Source organism: Cygnus atratus, chromosome 2 (genome assembly GCF_013377495.2).
Source record: "Cygnus atratus isolate AKBS03 ecotype Queensland, Australia chromosome 2, CAtr_DNAZoo_HiC_assembly, whole genome shotgun sequence".
Lineage (NCBI taxonomy): Eukaryota > Metazoa > Chordata > Aves > Anseriformes > Anatidae > Cygnus > Cygnus atratus.
Window position 1 is genome coordinate 101,061,733 of NC_066363.1, and position 16,432 is coordinate 101,078,164.

General features: G+C 37.5%; 1 protein-coding gene across 1 annotated transcript in view; it reads right to left on the reverse strand.

Moving 5' to 3' along the window:
- Nucleotides 1-545: 545 nt before the first annotated feature.
- The window catches only part of SOCS6 (suppressor of cytokine signaling 6), a 29,036-nt gene continuing 13,149 nt past the window's right edge, over nt 546-16,432 (reverse strand). The window contains 2 exon segments of the mRNA XM_035550568.2: nt 546-2,866; nt 2,868-4,267. Coding sequence (XP_035406461.1) covers nt 2,537-2,866; nt 2,868-4,142 — 1,605 coding nt within the window. The 5' untranslated portion in view covers nt 4,143-4,267 and the 3' untranslated portion in view covers nt 546-2,536.

The window sequence follows — 16,432 nt, forward strand, 5'->3', positions numbered from 1 at the left end:
AAACTGGGATATTATAGCTTCAAATATTTCTGTTTCAATGCAGTAACTGCTAAATTAATTAATGTGAGTGGCATAGTATAAGTTTAATGCATCCAATAATGGTATTAAATAGCAAAGAAAATATTTAATATACTGTAATCTTTCAAAGATTCTGTAGAATGCATAGGCCCTCCAGCTTGTACAGGGAAAGAATTTTTAAAGTGAAGAAGATGCCAGAGGTTTTCTTCCAAGTATGAGTCTGAAATCTCTAAAAATGATTTTCCTCCCCACAGACAGAATCAGAACACTGTACCATACTATAGGTTATTGTGCCTTTTTTGAATAAAGTTTGTGATTCTGATTCACGGGGGGGGGGGTGGGGTGAATAGAGGAAAAAAAATAAAACAGAATTCACACTTGCATACATGTATCTCAATGGCAGAGCCAACAAATTATGTATATAGACAGCTCTACTTTTTTTTTTCTTTTACGTTTAAAACTTTATCAGACTAAAGAAGAAATCCTTATTCTCCCTCCCTTAAAAGCAAAGGCAGCCTTTATCTACCTTTGATTTTTTTTTTTTTTGCTAAACATTATGGTCAAAAAATAAATTAAAAAAATATAAATTTTGTCTATCAATTCAGGCAATCCAAAATGTAGTGCTATTGCACCACATTGCAGCAATACTGTATTCGTTACTAACACTCACTTCAGGGGACAAAAGGCTAGAAAATAAAAAACAAAGAGAAGCAAATGACCTAAATAAGAAAGCTGTATCAACAGCCCTTTCTATACTGATGTTTACTGACTAGCAGCTCCTACCACAGATTGGGAAGATAACATTCTAAAATACAAATCCAGGGGCAGAGGGAGGCAGAGTAAGCCTCCCTCCCATATCAGGTAGCAAGTTAGCAATGACCCCTTTCACAAGTAAATCATAAAAGGGACAGAATAATGGAGAGGAAAAAAAATAAAAATAAAAATAAAAATAAAAATAAAACAGAAAAATGATATGGATTAACCTTGCATGAAGAAAATATTACCTGTACTCCCAACTAAAAGGCTTTTTTTTTTTTCCTAAAGGTCAGAATAATTGTAAGCTTTTCAAATGCCAGAATCTTTGACAGATATCATAAACATTTACTTAATTGTTTCAATATTTCATATGTCAAAACATGTTTCACAACAGTTAACTGAAACACTTTCTACAGTCAATCCAAACCTCTCTTCCCATAATTTCAGAGGCTATGAGAATAGAATTAGAGATTCATTTTAAGCATCTTCCATCCAAAATATCATTAGTCCTATTCCTTCCTCCCCAAAGAAGATCCAAAAGGAATAAATGATCCAAAGGACATTAGTGTATTGCTGCATTTCAGAAGAAAAATGCAGAAAAATGGAAAATACTGAAATCCCAAGTATTTTGAATAAATTGTAGAAATCCTCCTATTAGAAGTTTTACCCAATCCCTGAAATAGCTTAGTAATTTGTATTTCCATAATAATAATTCCTAGAGTCTTCCTACAAATTCAGACTTCTTTGTTTTGTTTTTGTTCCCCCTCCCTTTTATTATTATTATTATTTTTTTAATTTTCCCTTCTTTTTCTTCTTCTTCTTCTTCTCAAGGGGAGGCAGGAGGGAAAATGACACAGGGAGGACCTGGCAGGTGTTCATTTTTTTAACTGATGGCATTTTAAAAGGTAATATTTGACATGATCCTGCAATTGCAATGATACTGCAATTTTCTTACAGGTGCGAAGCACTGACTCTCACAGACTTCTCTTTTAAAGGCCATTTTTAGAAGGACAAAATACTGAGACAATAAGAAAGCTGAACCAACCTTCTCAAACACAAAGTAGTGTACAGACAATACAAGGCTTAAGAGAAAGGTGTTTTTGTTTTACTTTTTTGTTGTTGTTGTAGTTATTTTTGTTGGTTTTGTGGGTTTTTTTTTTTTGAAAGACATGCTGCATAACCATGTCCTTATCCCACAACTCTTTAAATTCCACGTTAGGGCATATCTCTATAGAAATTTATAATAAGGATACTAGGAAATCATTTTTAGCATAGGTGTAAATTCTTTAGAATACCAATATGTTTTTATCCATGATCACCTTTTTCAAACAGGCTATTTTAAAGAAAAAAAAAATCCATTCAACAAGTTTCATTTGACTTTTACTTATGGTTGAATACACATGAAATGTGCTTTCAATGCATAAAAATCACAGTGGATAGCAGCAAAGGACTTGGGGGAAGTTAAGGAGAATTTGATCATTCACATTGTGATTAATCTGCACATTGATGAAAGATAGCTATTTCACACTTCTAAAAATAAACTTGAGATCATTCTTTTCAAAAAAAAAAAAGCCCCCCAAAATACACAAAAAAAACCAAAAACAAACATAAATCCAAATGCATTAATTTTCTTTAACACACAAAAATGAAATTGTTATGGCAGCAAAAGATTTTGATAATAATGAAAGTCTGTAAACTGTAATTCAATCTCTTTTTGTTGTTGTTGTTCCCAAAGTGCAAGATGCAAGATTTCCATAAGCTTTCAGTAGTGCTTTTCCTGTAAATAATCCTTCATTTTGTTTGGCAAAGGCAGTTTCTGAATCAGGTCTATTCTGGTGTACTGACGTATTACAAAACGACACAGGTATTGTAAAGAACGCACCTGCATAAACCGAGATACTGGATTTGTTAGTCTCACTGGATAAGTTGCAGATCCAGGCAATCGGGATCTCGAATAGCAGAAAGCTCCATTTTCAGAGTCCCTGATTGAGTGTTCAATTAAATCAACTATAGATGTATGCCCCTCCACATCTGGTTGTTCATAAAAGCTAAACCTACCATTTGAATGTTCAATTCTAGTGTGAAGCGTTTTTTCCATGTGAACGAAAACTCAAACTTAAAAGGTAACGATCATCAGAACTATCTCGAACAAGAAACGAGCCATCAGGCACATTAGCTAATTTTCCCTCTGCCTCCCAACGCGTAATGGGGCCCCAGTACCACCCTTGTTTTGCAAGTTTTTTCAGTTCTTCCGTTAGACTTGTCACAACCATAGGGCCACTGTTCTGTACAGAATCATAAACTCTTCCAACTCCAGGGGCAGTGTTAGGATCAAAATTCAAATGGCAGCGCATACTTTCAGCCACATGGGCATCTGTGCCATTCAATCCATTAAAGTTCCTTTGGATTTGATTATTCTGCATTGGAGGTAGCAAAGGTGAGAGTGGAGGGACATCGCTGTGATTAACTCTTGGGCTTTGCAACATGACTCCTGTGGTACCAATCAACAAACCATTCACCGCCTGGTCCACAAAGATGTCTGGTGCAACGACTACATCCTGATCCACTTGACTCTCTTCTTCATGGAAAGAATTTCCCCCCACTTGAGAAGAAACAGTTGAAACTTCCATGGGTGAGGAACTATCCAGACAGTAACTACGTGATCCTTCCAAAGGATACATTCCCTCATCTAAAGGCACAGTATACTGAATGTAGTCCTGAGGCATTAATCCAATAACTACAGGCACATGTTCATCAATATGAAGATGCAAGTCCCCATTCTGAGATTCTGTATTTTTTAATGCATTGTTTTGTTCCTGGAACACGTTATCTGACTGCAAGTCATGGAAGTCCTTTCGAACGCCATTCAGTGCTGGGCTTGGATTAGAAGAATGGACCAAAGCCTTGACTTTGACTTCCATTTTGATGCAAGTCTCTTCTGAATTTGTAGGTCGAAGGGGCCACGGAGTTGGACTGTAATGGTGATTACGGAGGGAAGTGGATCTCAGAGGTCTTTGAGCTCGCACATCTTTGAAGGTTATTGGAGCAGATGAGGAAGAAAAGGTGTCATCATCTGCAGAGCTTACAGATGGTGTGCTGCCTTTGCCTTTCTGCTTTTGTTTTGCTGAAAGCCTCCTTTTTAACGTACCCATTAAGCTTTCACTTTTTGATCTATTTTTACCTCCTTTTTCATCTTCACTATTGACTTCACAGCTAGCCAAATCTTTACCATAGCAGCTGCCAAACAAGGAGTCATCTTTTCCAAATTCACTTAACGATGGCTGCTGAACCACTACAAAGTCACTTTCATCTTTACTTTTATTTAAGTTAAAGGACTTGCGAATTGTTTTGAGACTAATTTTCTTCATTATGACAAGTTACCAAGTCTGGCTGATCAGCAGTGCTCGTGGTGATATAGCCCTAACACATGCAGAGCAGCTTCTGCTTCATTTACGTGTTTTATCCAGCCTCATTTAACTTCAAGAGCCATTTCCTGGAAGCAAATAAAATACAATTAACTTCACAAAAGAAATATTTGAAAAATTATCCAGAAGGGTGTTTTCTTTTTCCTCCAAACAAAACAGAAACTGAAGTACTTAAGTAATGAGCATCAAATAAAAGTAAATATAGAGAGCTGACTTGGAAATCAATGAGGCTTAAAAAGTGAATGTGCTACTAGAGACTTGATCTACACAATTTATTCAGCTTTTACTATATTATTTTTTAATACACATCACATGCACATACATTTAATGCATGTATGTAAAATTTTCAAGCACAGAAACACCCCTCTCTTTCAGAAGGCATCTAAAAAAGCCCCCACAAAAATAACTAGAAAACATAAAACTGTAAGATACGCTACCCAACATGTTTTCTACGTACAGGTAAAACTGTCATCAGCCATGGTCATACCTTCTTTACACAGGACAACTGAGCAATTATCATATATAATTATAGGAAAATTAACTCTAGTCAAAGAAAACTGAGGGAAATAAACAGCAAAATAACATCTATTTAGAGCAAATAATCGAAGTCCCCTCCTAAACCTCTATGAAAAAAAAATTATTTCCAATTTTTGTTTTAGACACAAAGGAAGCCACATCACTGCCTCCCCTTGCCTAGTTATACTGCTGCTGCTTTTCTTTCTCCAGTACTTCTGCCAAGGCTAGGTGGACAAATCTCATCAAGTCCCAGACAACTGGATCCCAGACAACCTGCCATCTTCTAGAGTCATGTACCCCCCTGCCCCTCCCCTAAACTTGACCTTTCAGCTTGTTTTTCTTCAGTGTTGCTCAGACCTACCAAAGCAAGGAGCTCTGCAGAGACAAGGGAAGAACAACAAGGGAAAGAGAAGAGAGTGGGAAGTTATTTCTGCCATGAAAGTAGAAAATACCTTTAGAAACAGCCATCATAACATGTACATGCAATTACATAGCAGAACAAACTGCAACAGTAAGCCTGGCTCTGGGCTATGTACGGCAAGCTGGAAGAGACCAAGAATCCTTCAGAAAAAAGGTATTCCTAGTCTGGGGGATAGAGCGAGAGGCAAAACATCCCTTAAATATGCACTTCCCACTTCTCTCATGATATCACAATACACACAACAGAGAAACACAGTAAAATGAACGGAAACATTTTTAATAAACTGAACAACATGTTTTTTCTTAAGTAACTGTTCAAAAACTGTTAAAAAAATGTAAGGTGAATGATTACTATACTCAAGCAGCAGTCCACTGATTACTATTCTGATCCAGCCCAACTTTTGTGGACCTTAAGAACACAAAGGCTAAAAGATCATATCCAAAATTAACTAAAAGACAATGAAGGGAATCTAAGGATTCTGAACTTCAAAATACCTTGAAAAAAAAAAAAAAAAAGAAAAAAGAAAAGAAGTAAAGGCCTGCTGCTAGGGTGCTGAACACTGTTCTCATAAACTGCAGAAATACAAAAGCTTGATTAACGTGGATTTATATCCTTGACCTTTCCACCAACTGCACTTCGAAGACCTGCTCTGTCTCAGCCATAACCTCTGACATTCCCCTAGTCCATCTTTGGAATATCTGCAGTTCGCCCCACTTCCTTTTCTTGATTACCAAGCTAAATGGCACTACATCTCCTTTACTTTTTTTCAATGGGGAGTACTAAATGTTTTCTCTTTTGCCTGTAAACTAATTTACATGCCACCAGAAAAAAAAATACACAAACAGCTTGTTTCCTAAATAAACAAATACGAGACCAAGAATCAATTCTTGCTATAAAGAAATAATAAAATCTTAAATTAAAAAAAAACAGACCAGTACTTTATTAGAAGTTCACTACTTATTTTCAACATTGTAACAAAACTCTTGGGGTATGAGGAGTCCTGATACCTTAAAAAACATTTCCTTTACAAAATCTAAAGGGGATGCAGTGATATGCATATGTATTTCCAGAGAGGAGGACACTAATTTTCAGTTTCTTAAGACAGATACATGCAGAACCATGACATTTCATGTTTTAAAATACCTGTTTAATACGAGCCTCGTATGTTTGGAAGAACTAGAAATTATGAAAGTACTGAAAAACAAACATGAGTAGAATACTTTATTGGGTTTAAGTGGCAAGGTTTTGGTAGCGGCGGACTGCAGGGGTGGCCTCTGTGAGAAGAATCCAGCAGCTGCCCCATGTTAGAAAAGGGCCAGTTTCAACCAGCTCCAAAGGGACCTGCCACTGGCCAGAGCCAAGCCAGTGAGCAACACTGGTTGGGCCTCTGGGAGAGCAGATTTAAGAAAGGGGAAAAAAACCTACTGGGCAGCACCAGCTGGGAAAGTGAGGAGTGAGAACCAGCCCTGCAGACCCCAAGGTCAGTGCAGCAGGAGGGCAGGAGGTGCTCCACGCATGCAGCAGCAGTTCCCCTGCAGCCTGTGTAGAGGCCCCTGGTGGAGCAGGCTGTCCCCCTGCAGCCCGTGGGTCTCACATGGAGCAGATCTCCACGCTGCAGCCTGTGGAGGAGCCCCTGGTGGAGCAAGTGGATGTGGCCTGGAGGAGGCTGCGGCCCATGGAGAGCTCCTGCAGGAGCAGGCCCCAGGCCGGAGCTGCAGCCTGTGGAGAGGAGCCCACGCAATGGCAGGGGGTCTGGGGGGAGCTGCCACTCGTGGGGGACCAGTGCTGGAGCAGTTTGCTCCTGATGGGTGGACCCCGTGGTGGAAACCCATGCTGGAGCAAGGGCAGAGAAGTGACCATGAAGGAGTGGCAAAGATGAAGCATTAGGGACTGACAGCAGCCCCCATTCCCCATTTCCTTGCACTGCTCAGGAGGAGGAGGTCGAAGAGGGTGGATGGGGGGGAGGAGATTTTAGTTGGATTTCAATTTCTCAACTGCTCTAGTCTGCTAGTGGTAGGCAATAAATTACATTGAACCCCCTATGCTGAGTCTGTTTTGCTTGTGACAGTAATTGGCGAGCAATCTCCCTCTCCTTATCTCAGCCCCTGAGCCTTTTCCACCGTATTTTCTCCTCCTGCTCCTTGGGAGTAAGAGAGTGGTATGGAGGAGTTCAGCTGCCTAGCAGGGTGAAAACACCACAAATACTCTGAACATTTCAGAGTTTTTATATGCCTGAAAGCTGGGGTATCAGAACTAATAAACATACAGTAATTAACAAAAAGCTACATATGCAGATAGAGTTACATGCCACTTAAAAGCAAACTTGAAATGCCTTGTTGACCTTCTATTCTTAAACTACTTTGATTGTGCCATCTTCGCAATTTACAGTACTCTTTTCATCATATATAACTAAATGAACATATAAAATGAGTAAAAAATATAACTTTGGGACTTTATTCAGTTCCTAAACTGATGGAGTTACATCAGAGAATTTCTTCATTTGATAAAGTGCCCTTGTGTATGCAACATCAGAAGTCTTGGAAGACTCACATTAACCCCACTTTTAAAATCCACAGCGTTCTCAAACTGTTTCTGACATCCACAAATTGAAATTATTTCCATTTTATGAAATACGCTCACTCCCACATCCTTGTGGGAAAGATATCATACTGTTTGCAATTCCTAACCCTGAAAGCAAGTAAGAAACAAAGTCAAATCTGCCTTCTAAGCTAGGGAGAAAATAAAAGAACAATCATATTGCTGACTAGAGAGGGAACATGTATAGATCCCCAGACTGTCCAATTCACCAATTTTTTGATTGCAGTGGTTCTGGAGAATTAGAAGTGTTTAAAAATTTGGCTAAAAGAAGCTATATTTCTTTAGGTTTAGCCATAACTAGACAAAAATACAAATCATTTGAAAGAATGTGTTTGTATCACATACTAGTCTATCTGTATCTAAATGTGTTCTTACAAATGAAAATCCAGTATCCAAAAATAAACTCAACAGATAAATCTCTATAGCAGCATATATACAGAAATGTAAATGTTGCAGTTTGAGAGTGACTACTGAGTATGCTTGAGAAGAAAGTGTTCTGTATCTGTCAGCCTACCTTAGCAGACAGTATTTTTAATCAAGCAAAATGTATGACCATCTAAATGCTTGAAACACTACTTGTATACTTGTAACATTTCATATAAAGAAATAATAAGAACTTGTGGGTCAAATATAAACCACAGATACAATATGTATATACCCAGAAGTCCAGCCCATTCATCCAGGCAAAGACCATAAAATATAGTGAATGACAGTCCTGGTCAAAGTTCTCTGAAGCAAACAGAACACACCTACAGACGAGAGCAAGCTGCTAAATAAGTCTTACATAAATGGAAATCACTGTACATTGCAACATCTCTTCCATGTTTTTTTATCTAAGACAGGAGAAAAAGAAATACTGTGAAGTCAAATAATCCAATCAATCCAGACATTCTTCTTTACATATACTTTAAAAAGCGACAACAAAAAACACAGTAATTCTGTATTACATAATGTGTTTAAACACACTTTATAAACAGTCCTCAATATAAGATACACTCATGTATTTGCAATTATAAAATTTTTCATTGTCTGCATCTATAAGAGCTGAAACAGAAGAGCTCAGCATGCATTCCTTCCTGGAATACTTTAAAATGAGCTGCTGAATTTTATCACAACTCTCAGCACTGCAACAGCTTCACTAGCATTTTGTAAGAATTATGGCACCAATGAAGTCTCCCACAGATGTGCTCTTCCAGTGCCATCTGCTGTACAGTGCATTTAAAAAGCCTAACTACAGACACCTCTGGAAAGTCTTCTGGCAGGTATTTGTAACTATAAAAAGACTCTGAAGCATATTAATGCAATTCCAAAGCTTGATGAGTGTAAGCAGCAATACTTGGAACACTGCGATTTAAAGCAGGAGAACATAAATCAGACTCAGGAAGAGAATGAAATGTTAACACAGATTGAAGAGTCAGAATAAAATTTTGGCTTATTAACTTTCATCCCAAATTCATCTCAGAATCCTTAAAACTATGCAGGTTGATTAAACACAGGCCTCCTGACAAGAAGTATCAGGACAACTAGATTACTATCTGGCAAGTACCATGGTCCCTTTTCTACTAATAAAAATAATCAAAACTAAGTTTGTATGCCTCATATTAAAGTGACAAAAAACACATTAGTCACAAACACGAACTACTAATGAACAGACTTAAAGCCAAAAGCTTTACAGGATGCTTATCTGAAGAGCCAGTCACATGATCACATTGTTATTACTGTGGTGCTGGATTTATGAAAAGTTATGAAAGCTAAAAATACCAGTCGGTGCAAATCTAATTGGAATATTCAAAACATTTCAGAGTAGTTTCAGTCTGATGCTACAAAATGGTTGCAACGAATTACAGTCAAATACCTACCTATCTTAATGCATTGTATGCAAAAGTATACTAACAAAAAGTGATTATTTATATTTATATGGCATTTCTTATCTGTTTCACACTTCCAGGTTAGGTACACTCATTTCCCAAGGCAAATACCATGAAAAATGTTGTCAGAACATACTACTATCAAAATAAAACAGCATTAACTTTTAAGAGCTGTGACAAAGCCCATCATATTAGAAATATACAGCAACTCAGCATTGAGCGAAGAATTATCACAAAAAAGTTTTTAATAAAAATACCATCACAAAACATGTCTTGGGACTATTAATCAATGCTGCTTCAGGTAACTTACACTTCCCTAAAAGAAATGTTAATCTGCTTATTTATTTCCATAAAGGGAAACAGGTGAGCATTAAACTTGTTTTTAATTATTTTTTTTGCACCCATAGCTACAAGATTCCTGAAGAGGCTGGCAATCAATCAGAATACATATAATCTTTACTCTTTATACTGAGTCACAGTAAAACTTGCATCATTTACAACTTCAAGTTAAGCACATCTTGCTTCAGAACATTTGGCACAACTGTGCATGGAGCTGAAGTGAAGAGAATAACACAGCAGAGGAACAATCATGAAAAATACATATCTCGAAATTTACAAGTTCCAACTTCATACAGAAAAAGCTTTTTCACAATGAGAACTGTCAGGCAGCAGAACACATTCCCCAGAGTTGTGTTATCCCCATCCTCGTAGGTTTCCATGATCTAACCATATAAAGCCTAAAGAAACCTTGTCTGATCTCAGGGCTGAGAGGACACTGGACTTGAGATGTCCTGAGGTCCCTTTCAAACTGAATTATTTTACAGTTCTATGATGTTAAATATTGTGTGCTATCTGAAGTTTAAAACTTAACATTTTAGATGTAGATCAAAATTATGTTTGAAAACATCTAGGAACTTAATTTCTAATTTCTGTGCAGCACTACAGAGTTGTTAATTCTGTTTTTGCTGTTGTGTAGAAAAGCATTCAGCTTATGAAGAAAATGCAAAAGCTAGAATTAACTGTAAATGTTGTACTACTACAAGGCGTTTCTCTTCCACCGAATCACAGCACATGACCCAAAAGTAATATAATATATTACAATTTATTACATTATTAACATTACATATATATATTTATATACTTTACAATATATTTTACATAAAGATACTTTTAAGCAAAACACAACAAAAGCTTCTGCATTTCTGAGCGTAACAGCCACTGCATTTTCATTATAGTCAGATAGTGGAACCTAGTTAATTTTCTGCAGAAATATGAAAGTGTTCCCTCACTGTCACCCAAACTCTTGCTAAAATATATTCATACATTATTTGGCAGGGTGTCTCAGCAGCAGCATCTTAAGGTAACACAGATTTCAAGAAATGTATTTTGGAAATATCCAGGTATCTATATTTATTCTGGAATTCCAAATGCATTGATGTAAATTACTAGGAAATTGTTCTACATACACTTTCCATTCCTTTTACTTTAATAACGAAATCTTTGTAGTGCTGGAATTTATTTCTTCACACCAGTAACATAAAGCTCAAAGAAACTCAAGATATTTCCTTCCATCTACTTCTGGTTTCAGTCACAGAAGCTAGATACATATAAAATAATCGTTAAGCAGGGAGATGAAATACCTATTTCAAACACTATGACTCTCTTGAACATATAAACGACATGGCAGCTTTCGGCTTTCTGACTAGACTTGCCATTAGTTTATTGAGGATGATGAGGTTCTGCCTTCCCCTGAGCTTCAAAGTAAATTCCTACATCATATTATTCTTTAATATGAAGAGTCTTTAAATGAAGTAATGTAAATTCCATTTTGCATACTCATATGCTGAAAGTTCAGACTACCTTGAAAGCAACAAAACAGGTTTTACTGGTAACTTGGGTGGTAATGGATGAATGCTGTTTTAAGACAGGAATGTGAATTTTATAAAAGTCCATCCTATCCTCTCCTGTATACCTGCTCTTCTCCTGACTATGAAGAAGCTCAGGTGCACACCTTCATATAAAACTGGAACAAGGTGAAGAACAGATAGAAGATCATCTGCCATATTTTGTACTCTTTCCAATACTTAACACCTCTGTTTTTAAGTTAACAAGTCAAAGACCTGAACAGCAAGTAGATACTATTCACCACCAATTTAAACTTCCACCTTCTAAGATTTGAACTTCTAAGGAAAGTTCTGCTTGCTTCTCTAAAGGCCAATATAACCAAACAGGTATTACACAGAGAAACCCTAACTTCTAACAAAGAATAAGCAAGGCATGCCTTTGGTAAAAAGCAGAAAAGTAGGGTAAAGTAATAATGAAAACTTAACACAAAGTGACTTTTCTTCACCATGACCAGTGGAATTAACTTTATGCATAACCAGCAACAGAACCCTGTAAGAAATCTTAGTAGTACCTTGACTCTGCTTGCCTCTGTTGGAAAATGATGTCCCTTGACATCTGGACTTTTTTTCTTTTTTTAAAGCTTAATCCATGCCTGCTCGCACTAAGTCCTGTTCTTCTTTCTTCTTTCCCATATTTGGTTGCAGAAGAGAATATTTCTATCTGATTGGTAGCTTTCCTCTGGGGAGTAACTGCAGAGTGTTAAATGGCATCTTTGTATTCCCGTTCATCTGTGTACATACAGCCTCGTAACTACAATAATCGCGTAACTGCAATAGCCAAAGCCAGCCACTAACAGGAACTGTCCTTGCCAAAGTCACATCACCCTTGCACAGGGTGGCAGGCTAGGTCGTGCTGCTTGTCTGTTCCTCGGAAGCCGCAGGCACATTCACCTAGCATGGCAAACTGAAGTCGGCACTGGCTGACACATGGGCAGCCAGCCGAAACTGCACCCGCTCAGCAGCGGCTGGGCACCACCAGAGCAGCACTGCTGGTGGAGAGGGGACCCCGCGGGATGAGGTGGATGACAGACAGAGCAGCAGCCACTTCAGCCACTGCTGCTGAACCTCTCAGCACCCGGCAAGGAACCAGCACCCCAACAGGGAACAGCGCACACTACCTACTACACGTTTGCTGTGGATGGCACAAGTCTCATCTCCCATCAATCTCTTTTAAGCAGGCATCTGATAAAGTATACTGGTAACAGCTGAGAAGATACAGGGAAAAATAAAGCCACAAACCGGCTTGCAGGCCCTGATGAACAGCGAGAGGAAAACAAGCAAACAAAAATAACTGAGCAAATCAATGCACACCAAGTCACTGAAAATGAGAAGAAGTGAAACATTTCTGCTGAATCAAATGAGAGAAATCACCAAAGAAACCTGTTGTGCATAGCATGTGTTTCACTGTTGGAAATCAAATCCATCGAGGGCAAGTAAATCTTTTTCACATTGCTATACGGAAGCAGACCAAGACTGAGAATAATGCTCAGTCAGGCTCAATTTTCATCTCTTGTTATTCTACAAGCCTGCAGCAGCCAGCCTTGCAGCAGACTGTCAGCAAAAATTAAGTTTAGCTTTATAAGCAAAGGTTAGATTTACTGGGAGATGATACATGAGAATTTCAAATAAGGCTCCGTCCCACTTCTCCTTCCTGAGAAAAGGTGGAGACACCAAAATGCTTATCCTCTGTTGTAAGGTATGCTGGTACTCTCAGCACGACAACAGGGAACACTTCATGATTAACAAAGATATTTATGCAGTCTTCTTAAACCTTAAAACAGTTACTTTAGGAGTCAGAGAAGTGGCAGGACTGCAGTGCTCTATAAACTAGCTTCTCAGAACCAGTGCCATGGACCATCACCATGTAGTGTAAAAAGGAATAACTAAAAATAAATTTGCTAGAAGATTCATGTTAATTTACAATAATAAAATGCTTTTGGCAAGTAACAGGTTCTGTGCCTACTTATTTGAGAAAAAGAGTATTTGAAATGAAAATAGTGACAACAAAAGGAAGAAGGGAAAGGATGATCAACAAAAAAAAGAAAAATTTGCACTTCTGTGATTCTTTTTATGGAGCACGCACAGACGCTTGAATCCTGGAACGTGCGTCAAAAAGAACATAACCTATCTCATCATATGGATGCAGGCACCACAAACCAATTTGCAGTGCAGTTTGTTTTTAAATCCTGATGAGTTTCAAAAGTAACTTCAGAAACACTGTCCATCCATTTAAAGCCTGTGCCAGAAAGACAGAAATAATAGACCAGAACGTTCTCTCAAAGTGATGGTGTGGTCAGAATTAATCTGGCCCTTTCTTCTAATATTAATGACTAAATAACATGATTGCAAGGTACAGTTTTCAACTCCTTCCCAAAAAAAGGAAAGAAAACATTTAGAAGACATACAACAGCTTAATATTACCGCTTCGTATTGACTTGTACTGATAGTGACTTTCGTGTAAAAGTTTATCCTTTACACGTTGCACTAATTAATGCTAGCATTACTGCAAGCAGGGAAACATCATCAGTGTATGTAACTTCCTTAAACATGAACCAAAACAGCTGAAAAGGGCCTACTGCCAACAAATCATTTTGATGAGAAGACAGAATGATCTTTCCTACATTATCAAAGGAAACATTCTGCTTCTTAGACCAAACCTCCATCACCAATCCACTCCACTAGACACGTATTTAAAGGACAATACAGAAACTCATCTTTCAATTAACACAAGTGCATACTTATCTGCATCCCCAAAAATAATGCTAGAGAAGAAAGGAACACAATGTGAGGGGAACGAGGAAAATGCAGGAAAGGTAACAGAAACGGAAGCCTCAGACCATTTTTCTATTGAAACCTACAGCACTTACACAGGATCAACATATACATGACGAAAGTCCACTACACTACTTGCCAGTATAAAGATTTTATGTTGCCATTCTCCTTAAATTAAGAGCTAATGATTTGTAATAATAATCACATTTGCTTCTGCCTGTCTAGTTCACCTGACATGAAAATGAGGTGTAGATTGAAATCTGGAGGAAGTAGTGTTTACACATTCTAGCACCAAGCAAGAAGTCTGATCGGCAACAGTAATGATGTTTTCCTGAATCACAACATAGGATACTCTTTTTTTTTTTTTTTTTTGAGAAGCGGGAATGAAAAACCTAAGGAACAAGTCAGGAGAGCTATGAAGTCACATTCATAGAAAAATCAAAGTTAAAACTAACTTTTATATTAAGCCTGCTCTCTACCCAACTGATGGCTTCTTTGCACTTATTTGAAAAACTAGACTAACATCTTGAGTATCAAGGTATAAACTGTTCACTTTCGCACTTTATTTTATACTTATCTGACAGACAGGAGGAAATATATGTAGGTATATTGAACTTTGCTCCTACAAAGAACATTAACTGGTATCAAAGATGTGAAAAAACACATCAACATTCTGCAACAATTCTTTCAAGGTAGTACAATCAGTTGCAAAATGCCAGGGAGAAAAATCAACTTTGTCAAAATATCTCATGAACTTATTAATTAAATAGTAAGAACATGATTTTCTTCAAGTAATAATCCAAATTTAGATATCTAATCTACTCCACTAGTAACAAACTCTTAAGAGTTTCATCCCTTTTTTCTTCAATTTTCTTATTCCACAGAAATTTAACACATACACAAGTTGAAACAAAAGATGCTGAAATGAGCTTTTAAAATAAACAGATAGAAACTAGTTGGAAAATGTATTATAAAGAAATAATAATTAAAAAATCCTGCTTTTTCAGGATCTGTGCTTGAAGTAAGACTCACTTTCCAATTTTCAGCTTATCTAGAGGGTTTGTGCAAATGGCAATACACTGTGGTCTTACACCACTTTGTACCTACCACTCTGCCTTGGATCTTGCAATTCATTAAAGCTGCACCTGTGGCTTCAAATTAACCTCAACTAGATTATTTTCTGTCTGGGGCTGAAACACTCTTTGAATCCACATGACCAGGCAGGCTCTCTGAGATCTTCACAGCTATCACCCTTGCCACATCTACCGTGCTGCCACTTTCAATAACAATAAAAGCTTTCATTCATTAGAAGATACCACTCCATCCTCTCAGTTTAGGCTAAGATGCAGCAATCCTTTGTAATGCAGTTAACCCCCTACATAAATATAAAGATTAAGTGGACCCATTTATGGTCTGAGGGGAAAGAGAGCACAGGGCCTTGATTAAAGAGAAGAGTGGGAAGATCTTTCATTATAGCACCCATACAACGTTCACACACCAGGAGAAACCTCAAAGTGCGCTGAGAAAGAAGCAGCAATTAATAAAAGACATTCCTCAGAATCACAGAGAGGAAGGAACTGATCTGTTTTCAGACCTTCTTCACTTAACTATTAGAGAGATAAATACAATTAATTGGTCCAAGGACACCACAAAGATACCACCCTTCTCCTCCAGACTATACAAAAGAGTTTAATATCAACACCACATAATACTTGCCCCATATGAAGGCACTCATTTTCCATACAGCTCAACAATTTAATGTTTCACACTCACACAGACTGCTATATCCGTACCTTTGCTTTTGTATGCATACTAAATCACCTGGTTCCTTTAATTTCTCACAGTGGAAAATTCTGAAACAATACAAAAATTGACAGTTGATGTTCTATAAATTCCCAAGCATGTGAAGTGAAAGCTAATTTCTGTGTGTGCGAAATTCACACACCTTTTTTTATTCATTGATTTATTAAACACATTTTTCCAAAGTAATAACCAATTGTTTTACTACAAATGTACACCATTAGCACAAACACAACATGCAAAACGTGAAAGTATGTGCCACCATTCATTGTAAGACAGATTTAAAGTGAAATATATGCTAAGTGAAACATGAAGTGTTTCACCTGGGATGAAAATGCATTGGCTAAATTTAAG